Consider the following 22,865-nt stretch of genomic DNA (forward strand, 5'->3'; position numbering starts at 1 on the left):
CATTTTTTCCCTTTAAAAAATATTATCCCCATTTTAGAAAATCTGGGAAGCACACAAGCTTTTAAAAACCAACTTTATTGAGATATAATTTACTTACTATAAATTTCACACATATGAGGTGCCAAGTAGATAACTTTGACAAAGATACAAAGCATTTTCATCACCACGGAAAGTTCCTTTGCTCCTGTTTATAATCAATCTCCCTCCTACCCACTCCCAACTCCAAGCAACCACTGATCTGACTGCCATCACATTAGTCACTGTCGGTTAATTTTTTGTTTTAGAATTTCATATGATTGGAATCACACCGTGTGTATTCTTCTGTTTCTAACTTCTTTCACTGAGTGCAACGTGAGGTTCATTCATGTCGTCACATGCATCAGTAGTTGGTTCCTTTCCATTGTCCTGTATTGTTTTCAGTGTGAATATAGCACAGTTTGTTTATCCATTCTACTCTTGATGGGCCTAAAGGTTGTTCAGAATTTTTGTCTGAGTAAAGCTCTTTGAGGTATTAGCGGACGGGAATTTTTATGAACGTATGTTTCCAATTCTCTTGGGTAAATACCTCAGAGTGGAACTGCAGGATCGTCTAACGAGAATGTGATTAACTGTGTAAGAAATGTAGTTTTTGAATCAGGTGGCACTGTATTTACAAGAACGATGTAAAAGAGACCCAGTTGCTCTACCTTTAACAGTACTTGGTGTATTGCCAATCCTTTGAATTTTAGCCATTCTACTGTGTATAAACTCGCTGGGGTTTTATTTGCACTTTCCTGATGATGTAATATTGCTGAGCAGGATTTCATGCGCTTGCTGGCCATTCTTCTGTCATCTTTGTGACGTGTCCAAATCTTGTGTCATTATTATTGGGCTGGTCCCTGCTCCGGCTAAGCAGGTCTTCAGGGCTGTATCTCCTGAACGTGCCCTACTCTCCAGGTTTCAGGGTGGTGACTTGCATTGTGACATCAGTTCTCTGATGGGTCCAAAACAAAACAAAACAAAACCCCGCCACTCTGATTTTCAGTTTGTCCAGCTTTTTCTTGTGAGAATCAGAGTGATGACATCCATGCTCTTTACATATTAGAGCTGAAATCAGAAGCCTTCTGCATCTAGTGAGATGATCTGACGGTCTTCATTTACTCTGTTAAAGGGATCGACCACAACGACTGATTTTGAAAATGGAAACAACCTTGCATTTCTATGATGCAACACCCTTTTGTCTCCTGCTAGAGTCAACCTGCTTGTATTTTCTCAAACTTCTTTAGGTGTATGTTCATGAAGGATATTGATCTATACTGTATCATTCTTGTAATACCTTTCTCAGGTTTTGATACCAGGGTTACTCTGGTCTCATAAAATGCGTTTGGAAGTACTCTCCCCTTTCTCTATTCTCTGAAAATATTTGCGTAAGTTTGATTACTAATTCTTGACTGCTTTAGTTCACTGGAAAAAGTCTTTGGTGAAGTTTTCTTCATGGGAAGTTCTGATCAAAAGTTTAATTTATTAAGAGACATGTGGTTATTTAGGTTTTCCAGCTTTCTTAAATCAGTTTTGTTATGGTTTTTAAGGAATTAGTCCATTTCATCTAAGTATACGGGCATACACCTTCTCATAATATTTTCTTATCTTTCAATGCATGTAGAAAACTTAGTGATGTACCCAATTTCTCACTTGAGCCTGTCTTTTTTTCTCTTGTTGAGTCTGGCTAGATGTTTATCAGCTTTGTTGACCTTTTCAAAGAATTAACTTTACTTTTGTTGATTTTCTTTATTGTATGTTTCCTGTCTCATTGATTCCAGCTCTTTGAGATTAGTATTCTTCCTTTTCTACTTCTTATGGTAAAAATTTAATCCATTGATTTCAAGTCTTTCTTCTTTCTTCTCTAATACTGGCCTTTAATGCTATAATTTTCCTCTAAGTTCTACTGTAGCTGTACTGCACAAATGTCTGAAATATTAATGTTTCTATTATCATCCAGTTCAAAATATTTTCTAATTTCTCTTGCGATTTTTCCCCTTTTAAGCATGTGGTTAACATGAATGTGTGTTAAGTTTCTAAATATTTGGGATTTTCTTGTTATCTTAGTAATGACTTTTTTCGGTTATTCATAGATCATTTTTTTTTTTAATGACTTCTAATTTAACTCTGTTTTGGCCCGAGGATGCACCCTGGGCTACTTCAGTTTTTTGAAATTTACAGAGGCTGACTTGTGCCCTGGCGTATAGTACATCATGGTGAATAATCCTCCTGAATTGGAAAGTGTGCATATTCTGAACTTCTTGGGTGTAGTTTTCTGCCTGGCATGTGGTAGTGGCTACATACATTTTAAAAAAATTAATGAATTAACCGATTTAAAAAATAAATAATATAAATAGAAAGGGAGCAGTTAGAGGCTAGAATGAAACTATGGTTGACCCCTGAACAATCCGGCGGGAGGCCGGGGGAGGTTAATCCGGCATATAGTACATAATTAGCCTTCTACATCCATGGTTCCTCTGAACCTGCAGATTCAATGGACTGTGTAGCGCTGTTGTGTTTACTACTGATAAATACCTGCATCTAAGTGGAACTGTGCAGTTCAAATCCACTTTGTTCAAGGGTCAACTGTATTTAGAGAGAAAGGAGGGAGTCGGTGCAGCGAGACTGAAGATGAGAGGATGGCTGTAACCGAGGAAGCCAATATCCAGAAGGTATACGGGTTGTCTGGTTAAAGCAGAGGCGGAAAAGGCTGTCTGCAGAAGGAAGTGCAGGCATGCTTTCTGAAACAAGAAGAAGGCAGCTGTGACGGATGGTAAACAACTGGAGGGAAGTCCCATCGGGCAGGCTCTAACTTCTCAGTGTAGCAGAAACCAGAGAGGAAGGAAGGACTTGGGAGGAGGCATTTGCGACACCAGCTCAACAGGCCACTGGCATGAAGGAAAGGATGGAGGAAGCACCCTGTCTCCCTGAGGCCTGGCACAAGAATCTGGACTTGGGGACAGTCATCGAGGGCTTCCTTCAGTAAAGGTTTCTAACCCAGGAACCTAAACAAGATCTGGGGGGGGGGGTTCAGCTAAATCTCAGCAGAACTTTCTAATAATTTTTTCAACTATCAACTTAATGTGACAGGTCGGACCGTAGGGCTTTATCCTGGGAGCTACAGGGTGGGTTACTCACTCCAGGTGAGGAGGAGTAAGAAAGGCTTTTGTAGGAGGTGGTATCTGAACTAAAGCCTGAAAGGAAGTTGGGATTAACCAGGTAAACGGGTGGGTCTGAGGACAGTAGAAAAGGGCATGGTGTTTGAGAGCACTGTAGCTAAGAGCAGGAGGGAATAAGAAAAAACACAACTGTCATCCAAAATAGACCCCCCAAAAAGCAGTCTGCTTTTAAAAATTATGAATGCTCATCCCTGGGGGTGTCTGAGCAAAGGCTGGCTGGGCATCTCGCAGAGGCTTCGGAAAGGACACACAGGGAGACATCTGAGGAACTGGCAGTGGGGCACTCACCCCCCACGCTCTCTTTCCTCCTGGAAGAACTTCCCTGACCAGTGCTCCTGGCCTCTCTCCTCCCCTCTGTATGGTGCCCGTGGAAGCAGGAAGTGGGTTTGCTCAGCCCAGACTCATGTTCTGTCCTGCCTTGTGACCTGTGTGCCTGAGGGAGTCTGCTTTCTTTCATGAGGTTAGAGGGGCAGCTCCCAGCTGCGTCAGCGACCAGAAAGCCTAGTTTAGAAGGAGAATATTCTCAGCAAACCAATTCGTCTGAAGACCTAAATGACAATCTCCAGAAGAGCTTTATCAGGAATGAAGCTGGTGTTGTGATCTGCACTCATACTTCTGATTGAAAGGTGTGTTTTTAAACTGACCCCACAAAGCCTGGGATGACTCCTGAAGTCCCTTGCAACGTTCCGAAGTCTATTACCATGAATCATTAAGACAGCCAAAGCCAGCCACCTTGGTTTAAGAACGCCGAGGAGCACAAAAGTGATGTTAGTAAGCTTTCTATCAAACGGGGTTAAAAATGAAGAATAAACGCTGCTATTGGAAAACTAACTTATGAAAAACAACTTAGGCCCAAATGATGTCAGAACTTTACTATGTAGATATAAAATGCTTGAGATTCAATTAAAGCCATAGAGTAGTTCTTGAAAAAGAGAAACATAACAAAATACAAAGGGATACAAAAGAAGAACACACTGTTCAGAGGGAAAACCAGTAAAGACCAGCAAATGCATGGACGAGGCACCGTGGTAGTTCAGTAAGCCCACAGTTACTGGGCTGCACTGGACCCCACAAAGCAGTGTTTGCACAGGTGTAGCCCATAAAACAACCATGCCACTTCTTTTGACACTTGTGAACCACATGCCGCATTGGTCTCAATGGGTAACTCCAACCACAATAAAAAGACTAGGAAGACAAAAGCAGAAGGATACATGTTAGCAAATGCACAGAGCCCACAATCCAGAGGTTTGGAAAAAGGTAAAGAGATTCCCCCTTTACTCGGTGGCATAAGAAGAACTGCCAAATTTCAGGGTGCTACATCCAAGCAGAACATTTTGAAAAGGGGAAAGAGGTACAAATGGGCAGTGGGTGATGCACAAAAGGAACCAGATATGGTGGGGGGAGGGGAATAGCTCAGTGGTAGAGCATGTGCATAGAATGCACAAGTTCCTTGGATCAATCCACAGTATCTTCGTTAAAAAAAAAAAAAAAGAAAGAAAGAAAGGAAAAGAAAGAGAAAGAACCAGAAGTATTCAGCTATTCTGTAGAAGACCACTGACAATCAGTACTAACCACGTGCAGGGACACTCACACGATAACTGCTTACTCCTACAGACACCTAAAAGAGCCCCACTGCTGTTCCACGATGCAGGCCACGTGGAGCCCTTTTACACATTAAAAATAGCTTTTAAAAATCCACTTTGTATTCTGGGGAGCTCTGAGTGCTTCACCCATGAAAATAAGTCTTTCAAGTTGGCCGGGAAAAGAACCTTTTGCAGACGGAGGGCGGGATGCTGAAGGAAATGAGTTGACTTTAGCAACCACCACAGGAAGAATCCCAGGCACAGCCAGGGGCTGCAGTCGCCTCCAACCTGAAAGGATTCTTAACTGTGCATAAAAGAGACTCGGATAGTTGCCTGTGAGCTTACACCTGGCCCCGGCAGAGCTGCTTCATCAGCATGCCAAGCCTGGCCTCAGAAAGCTAGGGAAAGACTCCTGCAAGCACAGGAAAATAGACACATCTCTTTCCTCCAAGCCTAATCTGATGATTTAAATCTGTCTATCCTAATGCCTCTCAGGTGCTCAAGCCATCTTCCGCCTGCTAAGAGCGTGTCTGCAGGGAGTTACCACTAGTAGCTTCTCTTCTGATTAAACACATCTGCCCCCAAAATAGCAGGTGCCTTCTGGACGCAATGAAATTCTCGGGAATTCGAATAGGAAATCTGCAGAAGGTGCCTTTGAATGCTGGTGCCTTAAGTTTTCTTAGACTTTGGGGAAACTGGGGTGGTGGGGGGCAGTTTGTTTAGAATCTAATGCCTTTCAAACAAAAGCAGCAGAAAAAATATTAATATAGTGGAATCACCGCCTAGAGCAAATTTTAGAAAAATCGAACAACTACCGAGGTCACAGGGTCATTTTCAAAAAATTTAAAAATCATGACTCTTCATCGAATACAAAAACAAACACCTATTTAAGGTTTTGTGAAAACCGGTAAGGTTAGTTACAACCAACTCAAAGGAGAATCCAAACAGCAGACACATTTTTAGACCAGGAAGGGTGAAAGGAAAACATTAAATGGGAGGCAAAGCGCACCTTTTCCACAGTGGCTAGGGAACTCGACTGCATCTCTGTGGGAGAGAATTTACACATCGACAACAGGAATTATTTTATACTGCTATCAGTTACCTACAACTTACAGGGTGGTACGACAGCTTCGTAGAATCAGAATTAGATAACCCAAAAAGTATGTGCTATTGAGGATGCACAGTTTTCTCCAGAAGCACAATTTTTTCCCTACACAGGGCACTGACCATTTTATTTATTGCTGTATTCCCCAAACCTGGTGCAGGGTAGACTCTCCATAAATACTTGCTAAAGGGATAAACGTCCACTATGTGTCAGGCATTAAGCTAAACCCTTCACATGCATCATCCCCTTTAATCTTCCCCAAAACCCTTCAAGATAAATATTATCCTGGTATCGCTAACTTGAAACCAGCTGATGCGATGTTGCACAGTTATTACCTGTCAGAGGCTGGGGGTGGAGGACAGGGATGGGGGAGGATTTACCTCAGGTTTATGATCAGAAAGCTCATTTTAAAAAAATTAATTCTTATTTTTTATTGAAGTGTAGCCAATCTTTTTTTCCCTTATCCTTCTCTCCATTCAATATAAGTCTTTTTTATTTATCATCACAGTACCATGGGCTTCTAAATTAAGGGACTGTTTATCTGTTACAGAGATAATACGCTTCCTCGCTGAGCATGACACTGGAGATGCTTGCTTTAAGACAAATAAATGAGCGGCCGTACTACAGAGAACCTAAGCATACATAAGTGAACCAGGAACATCTTTACTGCAGCCTTGCAGAAAGCACAGGCTACTTACCAGCCCAGACTTCCGCCCCTCCCCTACACCCTTAGGTGCTTAGGTCTCAATTGTTAGGATAATAAAGGTGGATGAATTCAATACTGTTTACGTGTGTGGCTTGTTTTCGCAGAAAGCAGAGCAGCACTTAGGAAAAGAGCAGCAGCTAACACTCACGCACGCTTACTACGACCGTGAACCCCAGCAACACAGTGAGGCGGCTGCTATTATCATCTCCTATTTACTTACAGGTGGAGAACGCTCAAGTGCACCAAGTCCCAGAATCCCACAGCTGGGCTCCAGGCCTGGGCTTTGACCCGGCGCTTGTAACCACCGCCCCGCCCGCACCCTGAGTCACGCTACTGTCCCCATCAGCTGTTGAGGTTGGCTCTGCCACCACGTGACACGATTTTCCACAATCCTCATTGCCCAGTTTATCAGAGCCTACAGGGGTACTAGGATTCCTGCAGGGGCCGGCATCCCAGGGCTGGCAGTGGCAGGCTGGCTGAAGTCCTGAAAGCTGTTTGCTGGCTACCTGGCATCTGTGACCACTTGGGTAGTTTACATTGACCCTTGGAGAGGCAGGGGCCAGAGAACAGGGGACCAGGGTGGTCTTCTGAGTCCTCAAACAGATGAATGTCGGAAAGATGGGGGCCAAATCTTAATCTGAAATCACTCTCTCGGTTCTTTAAGCCCCCAAAGAATCCCCTGCTTTCTTTTCTAGCCTGAAAACAGGCTGCCCTCAGAATGGAGTCAGATTTTAGACACCCTCCAGGTGAGTTCTGGCATGAAGCACAGCACAATGTCGGCATGCAGAAGGCGTCAATAAATGGTCGAGTTGGTGGTTTCCTGACATTATTTCATTTAATCCTCATAATGCCTTCCCGAGACAGGCATTATTATTATCATCTCTATTTTGGAGATGAGGAAGTGAGGTTCAATAACTTGCCTAGGTTAAGCAGCTTACCCAAGATCCTAAGAAGGTGGTGATTCACCAACAGCAAGGAGTTTCACGGAGACCAAGGTGCCATCAGAAGCAACATGACAGCCGTCTGAAACATGCCACTTAGCCGAAAGCCTTAGGAAGTGGTGCCATTTACTCCAGAAGCACTGAAGCACGAGACCTTCGTTTCTGAGGGGCGTACAGCTCATCCTCTCCAAACCATTATAAATGCTTACCCTGCTCTCAAGGATATCACAGAATTCCCACCCCTAATAAGAAATAAACGCTGCTTTCAAATAGGATCATGAAAAATGTTTTGCCATTACTCTCACACAGACATTCAGAAACATTAGGCAGAAATAATCTGATGAAGGTTACCACAATCAGCCAAATGGTTGGTAACTGACTGATAACTTTCAGAGGTGGAACAACTTGCCCTGTATAGGATTTTGCTTTTGACTTAAGGGACTAAGAAAAAAATCTAGACATTTGGAATCTAAGCAAAGTTGCGACACTGGCTTCAGGATTTCATTCAAATGGGCCATTACCTCTAGTTGGGAGGAGGAAAGAAGTGCATTAAGGACTATTTCTATGCTTAAATTAGGAGGATTTCACTCTCTGTTAACTCAGTTTGAGCTACACCTGTGTGTTTCTCACATCTTTAAATATGACTAACTTGGTCGCTCTGATTCTCTACCTCAGCGTTTTTTAAAATGTTATTTGACATTAGAAACTTTTTTTCCAAATTGAGTTTTCTGCACAATTTGAGTACGTAAAATGGACACACCCATCTCAACCCAAAGCACTCGCTTGTCCCTCCGGTAGCCTCTAGTACCCCCAAGGATTCATATGTACAAGTCTTCTCTGCTTAGAACATCTACCTATGAATCCTGTAAGCAAGTCAGTTTGAAAGACTCCCTTTCTTTTCTCTAGGACAGCCGCGCTCTTAGTTTCTCTAGAACCAACCCCCTCCAACGCCTTCCCCTGAATACCACACACGTTCATGCTGGACACTCGTTGGTTCTCTGAAACAATCACCTATGCCTGTTAAGCAGCATGGCTTGCGTGGATCCGGAATTTATCACCCCTTTCAAAGTAAGCCCATGCCAGAAAATTTTAGCAGGAAGATGCTTCTTCGTGTTAAGGGTATGGGAAAGGCCACTGAGACGGGGAGAGGGAGAGGGAGCGAAGTGTTCTGGATACTGCATACTTTACCAGTTATGTCATGCTGTTTGAATGACTCGCTGTAGATCTGATACTGATTCGGACAATGTTTCTTCAGCCACTTGCAGACATCCTGCTGAGTCCACAGAGCCACTGGTTTTGACAGCTTCACCGCGGCAGACTATAAACACAGAAGGAAAAGAAGGTCTGTTAACAGCAGCCCCATTCCTAGAAAGGCACCACTGTTGGAAGTCCTATGATGCGGGAAAGGCTATAGGCTGGATTCCCTGGAGATAAATATCTGACTCTTGTCCTCCGAACCTCAGCAGACCTCTATACCCCTGAAAACCAGAAAGAAAGGGTCCAGGTGAAGAAAGGCCTGACAATCACATTTATTCTCGAGTTGTCTCTACCGGAAAAAGTCCCCAGGAAGAAGTGTTTTCTGATGAATATTCTAACCACAAGGCAATGGGGTTGCTAAGAAACTGATTAGATTTTAGGGATGAATAGCTGCCCCCAAGTGGCCTTTCTCTGTATCCCAAGAAAGTGTCTATTTTTCATTATCCCCTGATATCCCTAGTACCTAGTATAACTGGCTCCAGCAGGGGCTAACAATTACTTTAGAAATGAATGTTACAGGGTTTTGACACCTGCATGCTGAAAAGCACACACTGGCCTGGGAGTTCTGGGTTTAGGGCGGTCCTGTAAAGTCTAGGAATTAGTTACGCACAGGAGGAAAGGAAAAAGTCAATTCCACCAGCATGTGGGGAATGGTAATAACGTAACGAGGGTAGCTGGACTTCATGGAGAAGCCAGCTAGCCCAGCTCTTTTATTGCCCACTGGACCTTTCAGGGAGGTGGATGAAATAAATCCAAGGTGCAAAAGACTCAGCCTTTGGCCAATGGCAGATTACACACACATTCCTGAACTAACACGCACCAACTGTGCTACATGCTGGTCTTCCTCACAGACCCCAGGAACTTGGGTGAAGCTACAGGAAAGCCTAACTAGCTAGAATCTTTATCATTCTGGATCCATTTTTGCATTCTGGGTCAGGATTTTCATACAGCTAGGTCTCTAAAGGCTGCTGGGTGGTGCACAGATCTGGCCCTGAGCATCACTGATCTCCCCAGGGTCATTCTCTTTCACTTCTCTTTCAATGCTTCAGATTATGCAAAGGGAGAGTCTCAGTTTGTATGAGTGAGATTTAACATCTTTCTAACACGTGCTAACATGATTTCTGACAAAAAGAGGGCTTGCTTCAGCCTCAAAATTGTCATCAGAAAGTGGAACCTTCGTCTAGTATATAACTATTTTGTTTTTACTTTTTTTGTATTTAAGGTTACCTTTGTGACAAATAAATTATGACCAAAAATATATTTTATTTTCTGCAGTAATATATAGTTTGCTTTTTAAAACTTGAGTTAAAAAAAAAAACCTGGGTCATTATTTACAATTGCCCAGATATGGAAGCAACCTAAGTGTCCATCAACAAATGAATGGAGAAAGACGATGCGGTGTATATGTATATATAATGGAATACTCCAGCCATAACAAGGATGAAATTGTGCCATTTGTAGCAACATTGGTGGACTTGGAGGGCATTATGCTAAGTGAAATAAGTCAGAGAAAGACAAATACTACATGATATCACTTATAATGTGGAATCTAAAAAATACAACTAGAGAATATTAAAAAAAAAAAGCCGACTCACAGATATAGACAACTAGCGGTTGCCAGGGAGATGGGGGAATCAGGGAGGGTCAGCCTAGGGGTAGGAGAATAAGAGTATAAACTATTAGGTATAAAATAAGCTACAAGGATATATTATGCAACACAGGGATTACAGCCAATACTTTATAATAACTATAAATGGAGTATAACCTTCAAAAATTGTGAATCATTATATTGCACACCTGTAACTTATATGATATTGTACACAAACTATACTTCAATAAAAAACTGTCAACTTTAAGAAAAAATTAAGGAAACAGTAATGCAGATGTTAACAATAGTAAAAACAGTCATGTGATATGCAGGTGATTCAAATTTAGGAAATAGTGCTCAGGTGTTATTTTTTATTAGTATATTTCCAGTGGTACGATCTTTGGGACCATCACTTATAAAATAATCACAAACCATACACAACACTTTTTACTTTGTGCTGTGGTAATTCTCTTTTACTCTTTTTTTTTGAATGTGTATATATATATATGCTATATATATATATTTCTTAAGTGTGGCAGACTGCATTTCCCAAAGATAATTATTTTAAGATGATTTTGTTTTTGCAAATATATACGTAGACACACACATGCATGTATATATCTGCCTTTCATTCACTGTGGTTGTCATTCCTCCACTGCTATTTGGGGTTGATATTCCCTCCCCTTGAGTTTTGGCAGGATCCATGGTGGTCCTGGCCAACGGAGTACAGCGGCATAGATGCTATCCATGTGATTTCTGAGATTATGTCATAAGACAGATACAGCTTCTGCCTGGCTCACCCTCTCCAGCACTCACCCTGGGAACCCAGCCATCATATTGTGAGGAAGCCCAGTTCCCATGAAGAGACCAGGTATAGGAATTTTGGCCAATCCCTCAGCTGACAGCCACCACCAACCCTATCAACCATCAGACAAACAAGCTGCAGATGCCTCCAGCCACCAGGCTTCAATTCTTTCAGCTGAGACCCCCGGACACCATGATGCAAAGACAAACCAGCCCTGCTGTGCCCTGAGTGAAGTCCTCATCCACATAATCCACAGCATCATCAACAGCTGTCTTCTGCCACTAAGTGCTGGGGTCATCTGTCTCGCAACCCCAGTGACTGGAACACTCAGTGAGGACAGAACGGTTATAACTACGCTCCCCTGAGTGCCTTGCACTCAACACATGTTCTCTACAGCCACAGTGAGAAAGGAAATGAACTAATGACGTGAAACCAATCTTGCTGAGCCTGTGCGCACACGCCTGCCCTGCAATTTAATCAGCAGGGAGTTTCAAATCTAGCCTTTGCTTTTCTATGCCCACTGTGTGTTGTGCTCATGTGACTCCTATTCAAACCTGTCTGCCTCTTCCTTCAGCGCTACATCCTCTAGTCCCAGGCCCCCAGCCATGTTCCCTCTAACCACTGCGTGCAACCCTATCAATTGCTTTCCTAATTTCGATGAGCGAGAAGGGCCCCGGGCATGGATGGGGCAAATCAGGGCATGTTTTGTTGTTGTTTAGTTTTATCCTTTTCGCCCATCGTCACCTCTTTTCCTCTGCATGATTAGGAAAACAGTGTTTTGGCTCCTTTAGCTAGAAATGCACTTACCACCATGTTTCACAAGTCAGCACCTCTGAATCCAGCTCCTTCCTGCTCTAAAAATTCTCCTTCAGATTAGCTGAATGAGTTCATAGCTGACACATCATTGCCCGGAAACCCCTTGCAAGTTTCTTGCAAGTAAAGCTAATCACATCTTTTGAAAAATCCTACAAACCAGTCACGGAAGGCTGTAAATTAGGAAGGGAAAGGCGAGAGGATGAAGTCGCTTATACATCAATACACACAGCTTCTGGAAGGTCATTCTTCCACTTGCTCATTTCCTAGGAAAGAGGGCACCCTCAGCCCCAAGACAAGTCCCATCAACTGGGGATTCAGGTGGCGATTAATCAGAACACATCAAGTCAACTCAGAATACTTCCGCACCCGCCCACCACGTACGCCTGTGTTGCGCATCTCCTTCTCTAATAAATCCGGGTGTTCTGAGGCTAACACTCCAGGAGCTGCTTTGCTTTTCCTTCACAATCTACTCTTACTCAGCAGAAATTTGGTGTTACTTGTCTGGATAGCAATAAACTCAAAGCTTCAGGCATAGATTTTTTAAGACCATATGAACCTATGGGGATATGTCTCCTTGGAAAAAGGCATAACAAATAAAACAGGGAGGGATAAAGAGTCCTGCCATTAACAAGCACTGTTTGTCTTTTCTTAATCAGATAGCGATACAAGTACTGGCCCCATTTGCCAGCTGGTTCTTAGCCTTGGCTTCATTAGGAAACCGTTGTTAGTTTGCGACGCTTGTGAAGGGCCGTCCGTGGTGACTCCCATTGCCCCAGTCTGCAGCTGTTCTCACAGCAGACTTTCACAGGTTCTGCCTCACCTTCTCTTTGTGTAGCAGCCCAGGTCAACTTCTGTTAATCCTCCATCTCTCATCACACCCCCGTCCTCAACAACAAATGAGTTTGCGGAGTGAATGCCATAACCTGAGATCTTCCAAGGGCTTAAAATAATTTGGAACAACCAGCCTGTGTTAAACAGACATCAGTCTACTTATCACACTGTCCCACTGGGAGGTGCAGAGCTGTCCAATCGTAACACTATTGAGTGTTCCTTCCACCGCCCTCCCTTCTTCGGCCACCCAACACTCAGGCCTCTCTTTTCACCCAACTTTAGGTAATTTTCTCTAATATGTGGTGCTCCCTCCACCCACAGTAGGAGCCTAAACCAAAATAACAGTTCATAAAACAAAGAATATTTCATATTTATGAGAAACAATAAACTAATTAAAAAAAAAAACCCATCTTGCCCAAGGCAAACATAAAAAAACCAAACCATTTGCCCCGTCTCTTTCTCCACACTCAGGTCTGCTACATCAGACTCTGGATTTCCAACCCTGGAGACAGTTCTGGTTTGTTCTGCTGCCCTGAAAGAGGCCAGAGGCATTGTGTTATCTTAACCCCTGTGCAGTGTGACGCCAAGCAGAAGTCGAGGCATTTTCTTTCTGAATCGGTCCTGGCCTTTCCGCAGAGCATCGGAAAGTGCATTTCAGATGCCTTCGCTTTCTGCTTGACAGAAACCTCGCTTACTGCAAAAGACACTTTCTGGGGAGAAAAGTTGTTGACAAATAATCCCTATTTTAATTTACCCTCATACAATTGTTTCAGCTATGTTTTATAGTAATTTCTGATTTGTCTTTCATTGGAAAGAATTCTTAAGTTTTAAGCTGTTTAAGGTAAACTTGAAGCATTTCTGCCCAGCAATAAAATAAATGCTTTAAGTAAGTTTAATACTGAAAGAACATATTACAAGATGCTTTTAAAGTTAAATTTTATCTTGTAATTCAATTATCCCTTGGCTTATCTGTTTCGCAATACAAATTCTTTTAATTTATTGGGGTTTGATTTATAAGAGAATGCTGAAGTTTTAGGCCCCTCATGTCTGCACAAGCTCTTAACGAGCTGAGCTTATATGAAGCCCAATGGTTTGATTGCGAAAAAGTAGAGAAAACATAAATTGTTTACTTCCACTGGCAGGACAAAGCAAGCTTTAGGCCAAATATCTGAAAGTGGTAAACATACTTGCAGCATCTCGTTAGAAGCAAGTATTCGCAAGCTCTAAAACTGCTTCTTCCTTCTCTTACCATCTTGCAATTTTTTTTTTTTAAGTTCTTGGTCTTCTCTTTGTGTAATTGTCCATCATGTAATCTTATTACTCAAGATTGGCGAAAGGAAGGGGAAGAGGGAGGAAGACATACACAACCAGCCAGTCTAGTTTAGCAGTTTTTATGCTCATTTACCAAAAAAGAGTCTCTAAGTATCAGGAAGGATAGGCTAGTTCACAGAATACTTGGCACCTGAATCAGACCTTCAGTACCAGTAATGCCCTCCTTCTGCCACCTTCACTCTTTCATGGGAAAATGTGGCCGGACAAAGTTTAAAACATATCTCTTCTATTGTAGTCTGTCCCCAGGGTAGTTTATGAGATCCACTTGGTCATTCTTGGGTTCAAAACAGAATATTTTATGATGAATGAAGCTCTTAAACTTCAGGCCTCCCCAAGAGAAGACGTTTCACTGCCAGAAAGCTTCCAGGTAAAAGCTGGACACTTTTCCTCTTGAATGAATGAAAGATGCGTTTCATTTCCACTTCATTCACATTTTAGTGTCACCTGAGTCACTTGATGCTTCCTGATTTGTGACGCTCACCTCTTCTGAGCAGCGTAGCACCTCTAGGAGGCAGCAGCGGCTATGCAAGCTCAGGGATTTTCCAGCACACAGTGTGGCTGTGGCTTTGATTAGTTCCTCCAGCTGTTCTTCTTGTGGCATCTGTTTGAGATCTTCTACTTTCCGGACTCCTCCACAGGGCACTGTAGCTTGCTAACATTTTCTTCAAAAGGTAGCGTCTTCAATAATGACAACAAAAATGAAACGTGTTCTTGAAGCCGAAACCTTCACCATTACTGAGGGACATCACTGGCTCTTAGAGGAAAGCTCTGAAACTCTGTATCTTCTTCAAGTGAGTTTCTTTCAAACTAGGGCTCTCGTATCCTGAGGGTAGAAATTTTAAGATGCCCACTCCTTCTTTGACCTTGAGTGGTCTTCTCCCAGATACCTACATGGCTAATTCCCTCACTTCCTTCAAGCCTTTGCTCAAATACTACCCTTTTCAAAAAAATTCCTATCTTAATCTCCCTAATTAAAAAGGTAACACTCTTCCCTTCCGGCTTCCAATACTCATTGCCTTTGTTCCATTGTCTCCTTTTCCGTAATACACTACATAGTTAACTTATTTTGTCTGTTGTTTTATTATTGTCTTCACTGCCTTGCGGTCTCCACAAGGGCAGGGATCTTTTTTTATTTCATGAAGAATCCCAAATGTTAGAACAGGGCCTGGCACATGGCAGTAGTAATTTGTTGAAGGAATGAAAGAACTGTCTGGTCTACCATATATCACAGTTCCTATCTCCTTGAGAATCAGAAAACTGGTTCAAGTCCCAGCTGTGCTTTTGACGTTCCCAGGTTGGGACTAAAACAGGCTTTGCCCCGATTACATTTCTCTCCTATTGAGCCCCAAATGCAGAGGCATTCCAGCACTGTAATTCTTAGCAAGAGAGCTCACATTTCTGATCCCCAATTTTTTTCTTTTTCAAATGACTCAAAGAGTGATGTAATGAAAGAACTTGGCACTTGGAATTATGCAGACCCGGACTGAAGGCCAGCTCTGGCATTCACTAGCACTGTCACCTTGGGCGGGTCACTGAAACTTTCTAAACGTGCTCCTGCATACGGTGGAAATAACTCCGATTTTGTCCTTGGTGGAAGGATTAGAAATGGTTTACCTAAACACTTAGTGTGTGCCACAAACAATGTGTTCAGGAAGGTCTATATTCACATCACCTGAATGGCATTACTACACTCTCCTGCTGGACTTCCAAGCCTGATTTGGGGAAGCAACAGTGCAGAGGACACAGACAGTCCTCGGAGTCCTGCTGACTTGAGCTGAGTTGCAGGCATTGTGAGACTGTGTTCAGTGTAGTGAGCGAGACCCGAGGGACCACAGCTGATGGGAAAGGAGGAGGGTGCAAAGGCACTAAGGGAAAAGGGAGGTGTAGGAACAAGAAGAACATGCAGAAAAAGAGAAGAAAGATGGCAAAACAAAGATAACCAAATTAGGAGAGGCAAGGGGATGGTTCTCCTTAGGCTGGCTTAGCTCCAAGTACACAAACTCGTCTTCCAATGACAGGTTGTGCTGCTGGCTTCCCTGAGACTCACAGTCAGCTCTTCCTTCCTCCAGGGACACTCAGTAACAAAGTGTCCTAATCCCACGGCAAAGATACAGCCCTGATTCCCCCAGCATGTGGTGAAGCTTTATAAAAGCACCCCATCCAGATGGGTAGACTCTACATCTCACCAGCTGTAAAGCAGACGCTTGCATGCAATGCTGGTTAAGATCTGCTGCATCCCAAATGTGCACTGCTCCTATCAGGGTTTCTAACGATAAAACCTCATAGAGGGGATAAACAGACACGTGCAGGCAGTCAACGGGAAACAAGATGTCTCAGGCATCCCAGATGGCTCTGGTTATCAAGGCCTGCTCTTCCTACCAGCCCAGATTGTTGCGCCTGTCAAGAGGAATATGAAGGGAGAGGATCACGCTGTACTTGGTGTCTGCTCTGTCTTAGCAGGAAAAGCCATCGCTCATCTGCCCAGATGAGCGCATCACACGAGGGGGATGCTGTGCCTGCAAGGTGCAAAGGCACTCGTACACTCAGCACGTACCTTATGGGCAAACCCCTGTGCGAACGTTGGATGAACAAAAGCAGAAATGAAAAAAAGAATATGGACCATAAAAAAAGTTATTGATCATCATTTCATATTTCTAAAAAAATTCCTATGGAGTAATGATACGGTGGACTGATAACAAAATTCGCCTCAGTGTTTAAAAAAAAAAATGACCCTTTGCATGATGACCTGAGGTCCTTAGGTCACAAGGTGGCACCTACTTCTCCGTCTCTTGAGTCTGAGTGTGGGGGGTGGGGAGAGGGGAGGGAAGCCCTGTGGCTTACTTTGATCAACAGAACAAGGTAAAGGTGACAATGGGTCAGGTCCAGGGGCCTTTCATGCTTGTGTATTCTTTCTTGCTCCTCTGAATTTGCTATCAAACAAACGCCTGGTTACGCTGGACCACGCCGGGCTTGGGAATGTGGCAGAAGAGCTTATTAATTCCATGACAGACGTAATATTAGTTACAGTTTTGTAACAGCATATGGGAAGACTTGTTTTAAGTTCTTCAGATAAATCATCTTTAGTCTTGCCAACAATCTACAGTCTTCCCAACGATCTACAAAGTCGTTATTATTTTCAGTTTACAGAGAAACAGGCTTAGAGGACATGAAGTAAGTCATCCAAGTCACACAGCTAATGAATTCAAACGCCATGCTGACTCTATGATGTCACTCTGGCCTGGTGGACATAGAGGGGAAAAAAGATGTGACTTATCTTACCGAGGTTCCCAGTGCTAGACTGCTTCCTTAATTGAATCAATTAACATAAATCTGATCAAAACCAAACCTGCCTTTGTCCTAACCTGGGTACGCCAAGCTTAGGGCTGAGCTTGGCACCAGTCATCTGATCCCTAGTCCTTCTGTTCTCCTTATTATGGAAGGAGGCACATTTTTTTTTTTTTTGCAGTGTGCAGTAGGACAATGCTGATCTCTGTCTCTCAATTACATCACCAGTAAAATGTGAATAAAAACGCCTTCTCTGCCCATATTATGAAGTTAAGATCAAAAGAAATAAACAAAAGGCTGAATGTTCACTTTGGATGATTTAAAAAAAAAGAGATGGCAGATGGGTCTTAGGCAAGTTGGGGCCATCATGCTGTTGGCATCAAGGAGAAGAGAAAAGCACCAAGAAAATGTTGCTGCAGTTGTATTTAGCAGGGGCATGACGGAGACTTACGATTGGAGAGCCTAAAATCTCTAGAATCTGTTAGGGTAGGAGTCACTCTGTGTAAAGCTTCTAATGCTAGTGTTATTGGGTTATTAACAGTATTTATAAATTTACAAATATGAAGAGTAGTTGATCTGTAAGCCACAAAATTAAGCTTGTATCCCAAAATCTCCTAAGCAAAGACCACAGATTCTGAGTTGTCTTTAATTCCATCAGCAGATTTTCATCATGTCCAGTAACTTATAGATTAAAATAAAATGGCATAAATTCTGAAAAAAAAGAAAAGAAAACAAAACAAAAAAAAGTCAAGCCTACATAAAGGTTAGCCATTTTCCAATTCCATGACTTTTTGGTGGCAAAAAAATTTGTCCACATGCTCAACTGAACCATATTGACAGCTTAATTCAATGGAGGCTATTATGGACTAAGTGTTCAAGTCCCTCAAAATACCTATGTTGAAGCCATAACCCTCTCTGTGACTGTATTTGGAGAAAGGGAATTTATGGAAATGATTAAGATTAAATGAAGTCCTAAGGTGGAGTTCTTTACCCCCTAGGATTACTGTCCTTATTTAAGAAGAGATGCCAGAGAACTCTCTGTCTCTGTCTCTGTCTCTTTCTCTCTCTCCACCGTGTGGACATAGCAAGAAGGCTGCTGTCTCCAAGCCAGAAAGACAGCTCTCACCAGAATCCGCATGCTGGTACCTGGATCTTGGACTTCTTGCCTCCAGAACTGTGAGAAAATAAGTTTCTGTTGTTTAAGCTACTTAGTTGGATGGTGTTTTGTTACGGAAGCCCAAGCTGACTAATACAGAGGCAAACTCCAGTTCAGATAAACTGGCCAGTTGGACAAAAGAGCCTCACAATCTAAGATTGACAGAGGTTGGGAAATTTTACTAAATACAATAATAGGAAAGAGAACAAAATGGATGGGACATGAGTTACATGACAAGAGCAAAAACACATTTTTCTTATATATTTGTATTTACTTTTAAAATACTTTCATACAATTAAAGATTTTCCCAGGATTTAACTCATTAACACAACTGCCTGTATTTTTACAAACTATTTTTCCAGAATCCATGTCCATGCACATGTTTTTAAGGCCACATCTCCTTTGAACAAGAATTATGCACCTTTAGTTGCTTAATAATTTAGGTAATTTTTATGCTTCTATAGTTATCCTGCCTATTTTTAATCTTCTAGCTATCAAAGAAAGCATGCATGTGGTTTTTTAAAAAGTCACACAAACGAGCTTATAGTGAAAAACACAAGTTCCATTTCTTCTCACTGGAAAATTTATTTCTTCGAAGCTGAACACACACAGTATAACTCAAAAATCTCCCTTCTCCAACACAGTTGCAATTTCCAAGGGCAACCTCTTAATGGTTTCTCTTTTCAGTCTCTTTAATTTATCAAACTTAGAGAATTATCTGCGGATCCCCTCATAAGAATGCAGAAGAATTAGCACACACGATGCTCGCTTCCTTTTTCTCCTTGTTTTGCTCTTGGTATTATTACTTTTAGCTCTTAACTGGCTATATTTGTAGCCCTACTATGTTTAAATATACATGATTTTCCAAATAAACGCCTTTTAATTCTTTCTATGATTGTCAATTTCCCTTCTTTTGTTTTTGATACTTATCTCCTTCCAAGTCCCAGTTTCTGTCATCTACAGTATTATTTTTATATTGTCGAGGTTAATACCATATATTTTGCCTGACACCCTCTATCTGATCTGCTGTTATGACTGCGGACTGATTCAAAGTTAAAAAAAGTCAATAAGCATCATTTACCTTATTATGGCTATGTAAGTACTGTTCAAATGTTGAGCTGATTCGTCTGGTTTGGAGTATTTTTTCTTGTATCGTATTCTCAGCAGTCCAATGTCATATCTGCTGAGACTCTCAAAAGAAGTTTCCCAACATGACAACCAAATAGACTTTTTCTTACACACCAGCAGTTGCTTAAATTCATGCCACAATTTAGTTTGCTGTTCCTACATAACATCTATATTCAACATTAGGGGTCAATAAACTATGGCCCCGTGGGCCAAACACAGCTCACTACCTATTTCTGTATGGTTCATAATCTAATTAATCATGGCTTTTATATTTAAACGGTTTAAAAATCAAAAGAATAACATTTTATGATGGGTAAAAATCATGTGCAACTAACTCACACTTCAGTGTTCATAAAGTTTTACTGGAATGTGGCCATGCCCATCTGCCTTTGTGCTACAAAACTAGAGTGAATGATTTTGACAGAGACCAAATGGCTTGCAAAGCTGAAAATATTTACTATCTGGTTCTTTATAGCAAAAGTTTTCCAACCCATTTTACGTGGTGAGAGATTTTTCTCAATTTCATCTGCCAAGTCATCTACTAAATTTTAAAATTTATTTTAAAAATTGCATTTTAATTTCCATGGGCTGCCTTATTCTCTGATGTGTTCTTTTTTCAAAGCGTCAAGGATTTTTTTTTTAATAAATGCACTTTTAATATGGATGCAATATGTTTTTGAGTATCTTTGAAGACACTGAAAGAATTTTTAAAAGGAGAATTTTTAATGTTCAAAAGTTCTCTTTGTGCATATTTGACTTTATCATAGCTTTCCTGCAAATATCTGGTTTATATATTTCTCTTAATTTAAAAGAAAGAATGAGGCAATAGAGACCAGACAGGGATTTTTTTGTGCATTTGTACTGGGCTGGATGCCTGAGTGGCCTGTCACTCAGAATGCTTCCCAAATGTCAAAATAAAGATGACATCACTCTGTATTGCTAATACCCACACAATATGCTCCAATTCATCCTAGACTCTTCAAAATTAATTCTTAAGAGACAAACTATTGTTTTTTGATTGAAGCATAAACATCTGGCCACTGGGTTTTCTTTCTGCAAGCAGAAATGGGTAAGGAAATGACTGATGAACATCTCTTCACTTACTCCCCATTTTCTGTCCTGTTTCTTGTTCCTGTTCCCAAGTCTAGAACCTCTCTGGGATTTTATAGTGAAACTCATGGGTGTCTCTCCTCCCTTCCATTCTCATTGTTACTGCCATCTAATGTTTATATTCCCTTACTATTGCCTTTAAATGGTATTCAGTGGGAAAAGGACACAGACATCTGGACTCAGTCTGCCATCCTGCATGTATGATCGCCACATTCACATGTTTTAAAAAACTGTTACCGTGATAATAGTTTATGCATACAACAGAACATATGTCCACATAGACACACACACACACACATCATTGCATTCCACTGAAAAGCTAATAATCTCACAATTTCTCCATTAATAGACAATTTTTATTGATTTTTTGCCACAATGTATTTTGAAAACCCAACCTCTTCCTCCCCACTTCTACCTCCAGCTACTGCCCCATTTTTTTTGTCTTCACAGAAACACATCTTGAAAATTGTCTGAGGTAACAATCTGTTTCAGTACCACACGCTGTCATTCTAGTCACAGCTCTTGTCATGGCCACTGAGGCAATCAGGAGGCTAATTCCAGCACCACTTCTTCCAATATCACACTTCCCTGCACGTGGCTTCTTGGTAGCATCTGACGCAATGAGATGACACTCTTTGACCTTAAAACACTTCTTCTGGTTTCTACACATCTCACTCTGATGGTTTCCCCCCCTACTTTTCTAGACTTCTCCTTTTGCTAGCTGTTTCCCCTCTGATCCACCCACAAATGGGACTTGATCCTGGAACCCCTTCTACTCTTGATTCTCACCTGTGGTTATTTCAATTCCAATTGGCTTTAAGTATTGTCAATAAGTCAGCAATGCTGAAGCTTTATACTTCTTTCATCTCTCTAACTTTAGACAAACTTTCCACTTGGTATCTCATCTGGATGTCCAATAGGACTTTCAAACTTAACATGTCCAAAATACAATTCATGATTCCCCTCAAATCTGTTCTCCTGCCAGTGTTTCTACATCTTGGGAGATACTGACCTAAAGCCCAGTAATCACCATTTTGTTCCTTAGGGATAAGGTAAGGGAAAGCTAATACACAAATTAACAGGATCCACGCAGGACTGTCGAAATTGCACGGAGAATATGCTTAGGATTCATACACTCACTTCTCTCTTTACTCCAACCCAATTCAAAACCCATTTCTCACCTAGACACTCATAGTAATGTCCCATCTCCCCAGCTTCCACACTTGCCATCTATAATCTACTCCCCACAGCTTGATCAGGATAAACTCTTAACTGTTTATCCTTGATGTTTCGAGACCAAGACATTCTCACCTCCTTTCTGTTCCTCCAGCACATGGAGCCCATCCCTGTTTTAGGGCAGGGACTGATGCTCTTCTCTCCGCTGTTCTCATGATGGGCGTTGGCTTGTCATTCCAGATCTGTTTCAATGTCATTTCCTTGGGGCTGTCTTCCTTGGCCAGCAGATCATAACTAATCCCCAAGACATTTTCAATGCATTAGAGCCCTTCTTGCCATCTGATAGTTTCCCATTTACCTGTTTACTACTATATTCCCTGTACTTAGCACCTAGGCACAAAGCAAATATTCTTCAGCTGGATGAACCAAACAGTAACTACAGACCTATTCCCAGTATCCGGACTGATTCTTCATAATATGATGATGAATAAATTCTAGCGGTGAGATTACAGAATTATGCTTTATCTCCCGTGTCTTCCCATAGCTTTTAGAAAATAGACTACCTTTTAGTACAGTTTTAAGGTCACAGCAAAACTGAGTGGAAGGTGTACAGATTTCTAATATACTTCCACCCACATGTGCACAGTCTCCCCCATTATCAATATTCTCCACTAGAGAGGAACATTTGTTACATTTTATGAACCTACACTGATACATTAATATCACCCAAAGTCCATAGTCTACTTAGGGTTCACTCTAGGTGTTATACATCTGTCCAAACCCATAGAATGTGCAATGAGAGGAATTCACCATTATAGTACCATAAAGTGTAGTTTCACTGCCTTAAAA

General features: G+C 41.7%; 1 protein-coding gene across 4 annotated transcripts in view; it reads right to left on the reverse strand.

Moving 5' to 3' along the window:
• The window catches only part of SAMD12 (sterile alpha motif domain containing 12), a 341,402-nt gene that overhangs the window by 187,737 nt on the left and 130,800 nt on the right, over window positions 1-22,865 (reverse strand). For all 4 annotated transcript variants that reach the window (XR_012064180.1, XM_006211434.4, XM_072949647.1 and 1 more), the window contains exon 3: window positions 8,721-8,850. Coding sequence is in view for 3 of the 4 variants with exons in the window: in XM_006211434.4 (XP_006211496.1) it covers window positions 8,721-8,850 (130 nt within the window). In the remaining variant the exon portion in view is untranslated. The remainder of the gene's footprint in view (window positions 1-8,720; window positions 8,851-22,865) is intronic.

This window comes from Vicugna pacos, chromosome 25, assembly GCF_048564905.1.
Source record: "Vicugna pacos chromosome 25, VicPac4, whole genome shotgun sequence".
NCBI classification, from domain to species: Eukaryota; Metazoa; Chordata; class Mammalia; order Artiodactyla; family Camelidae; genus Vicugna; species Vicugna pacos.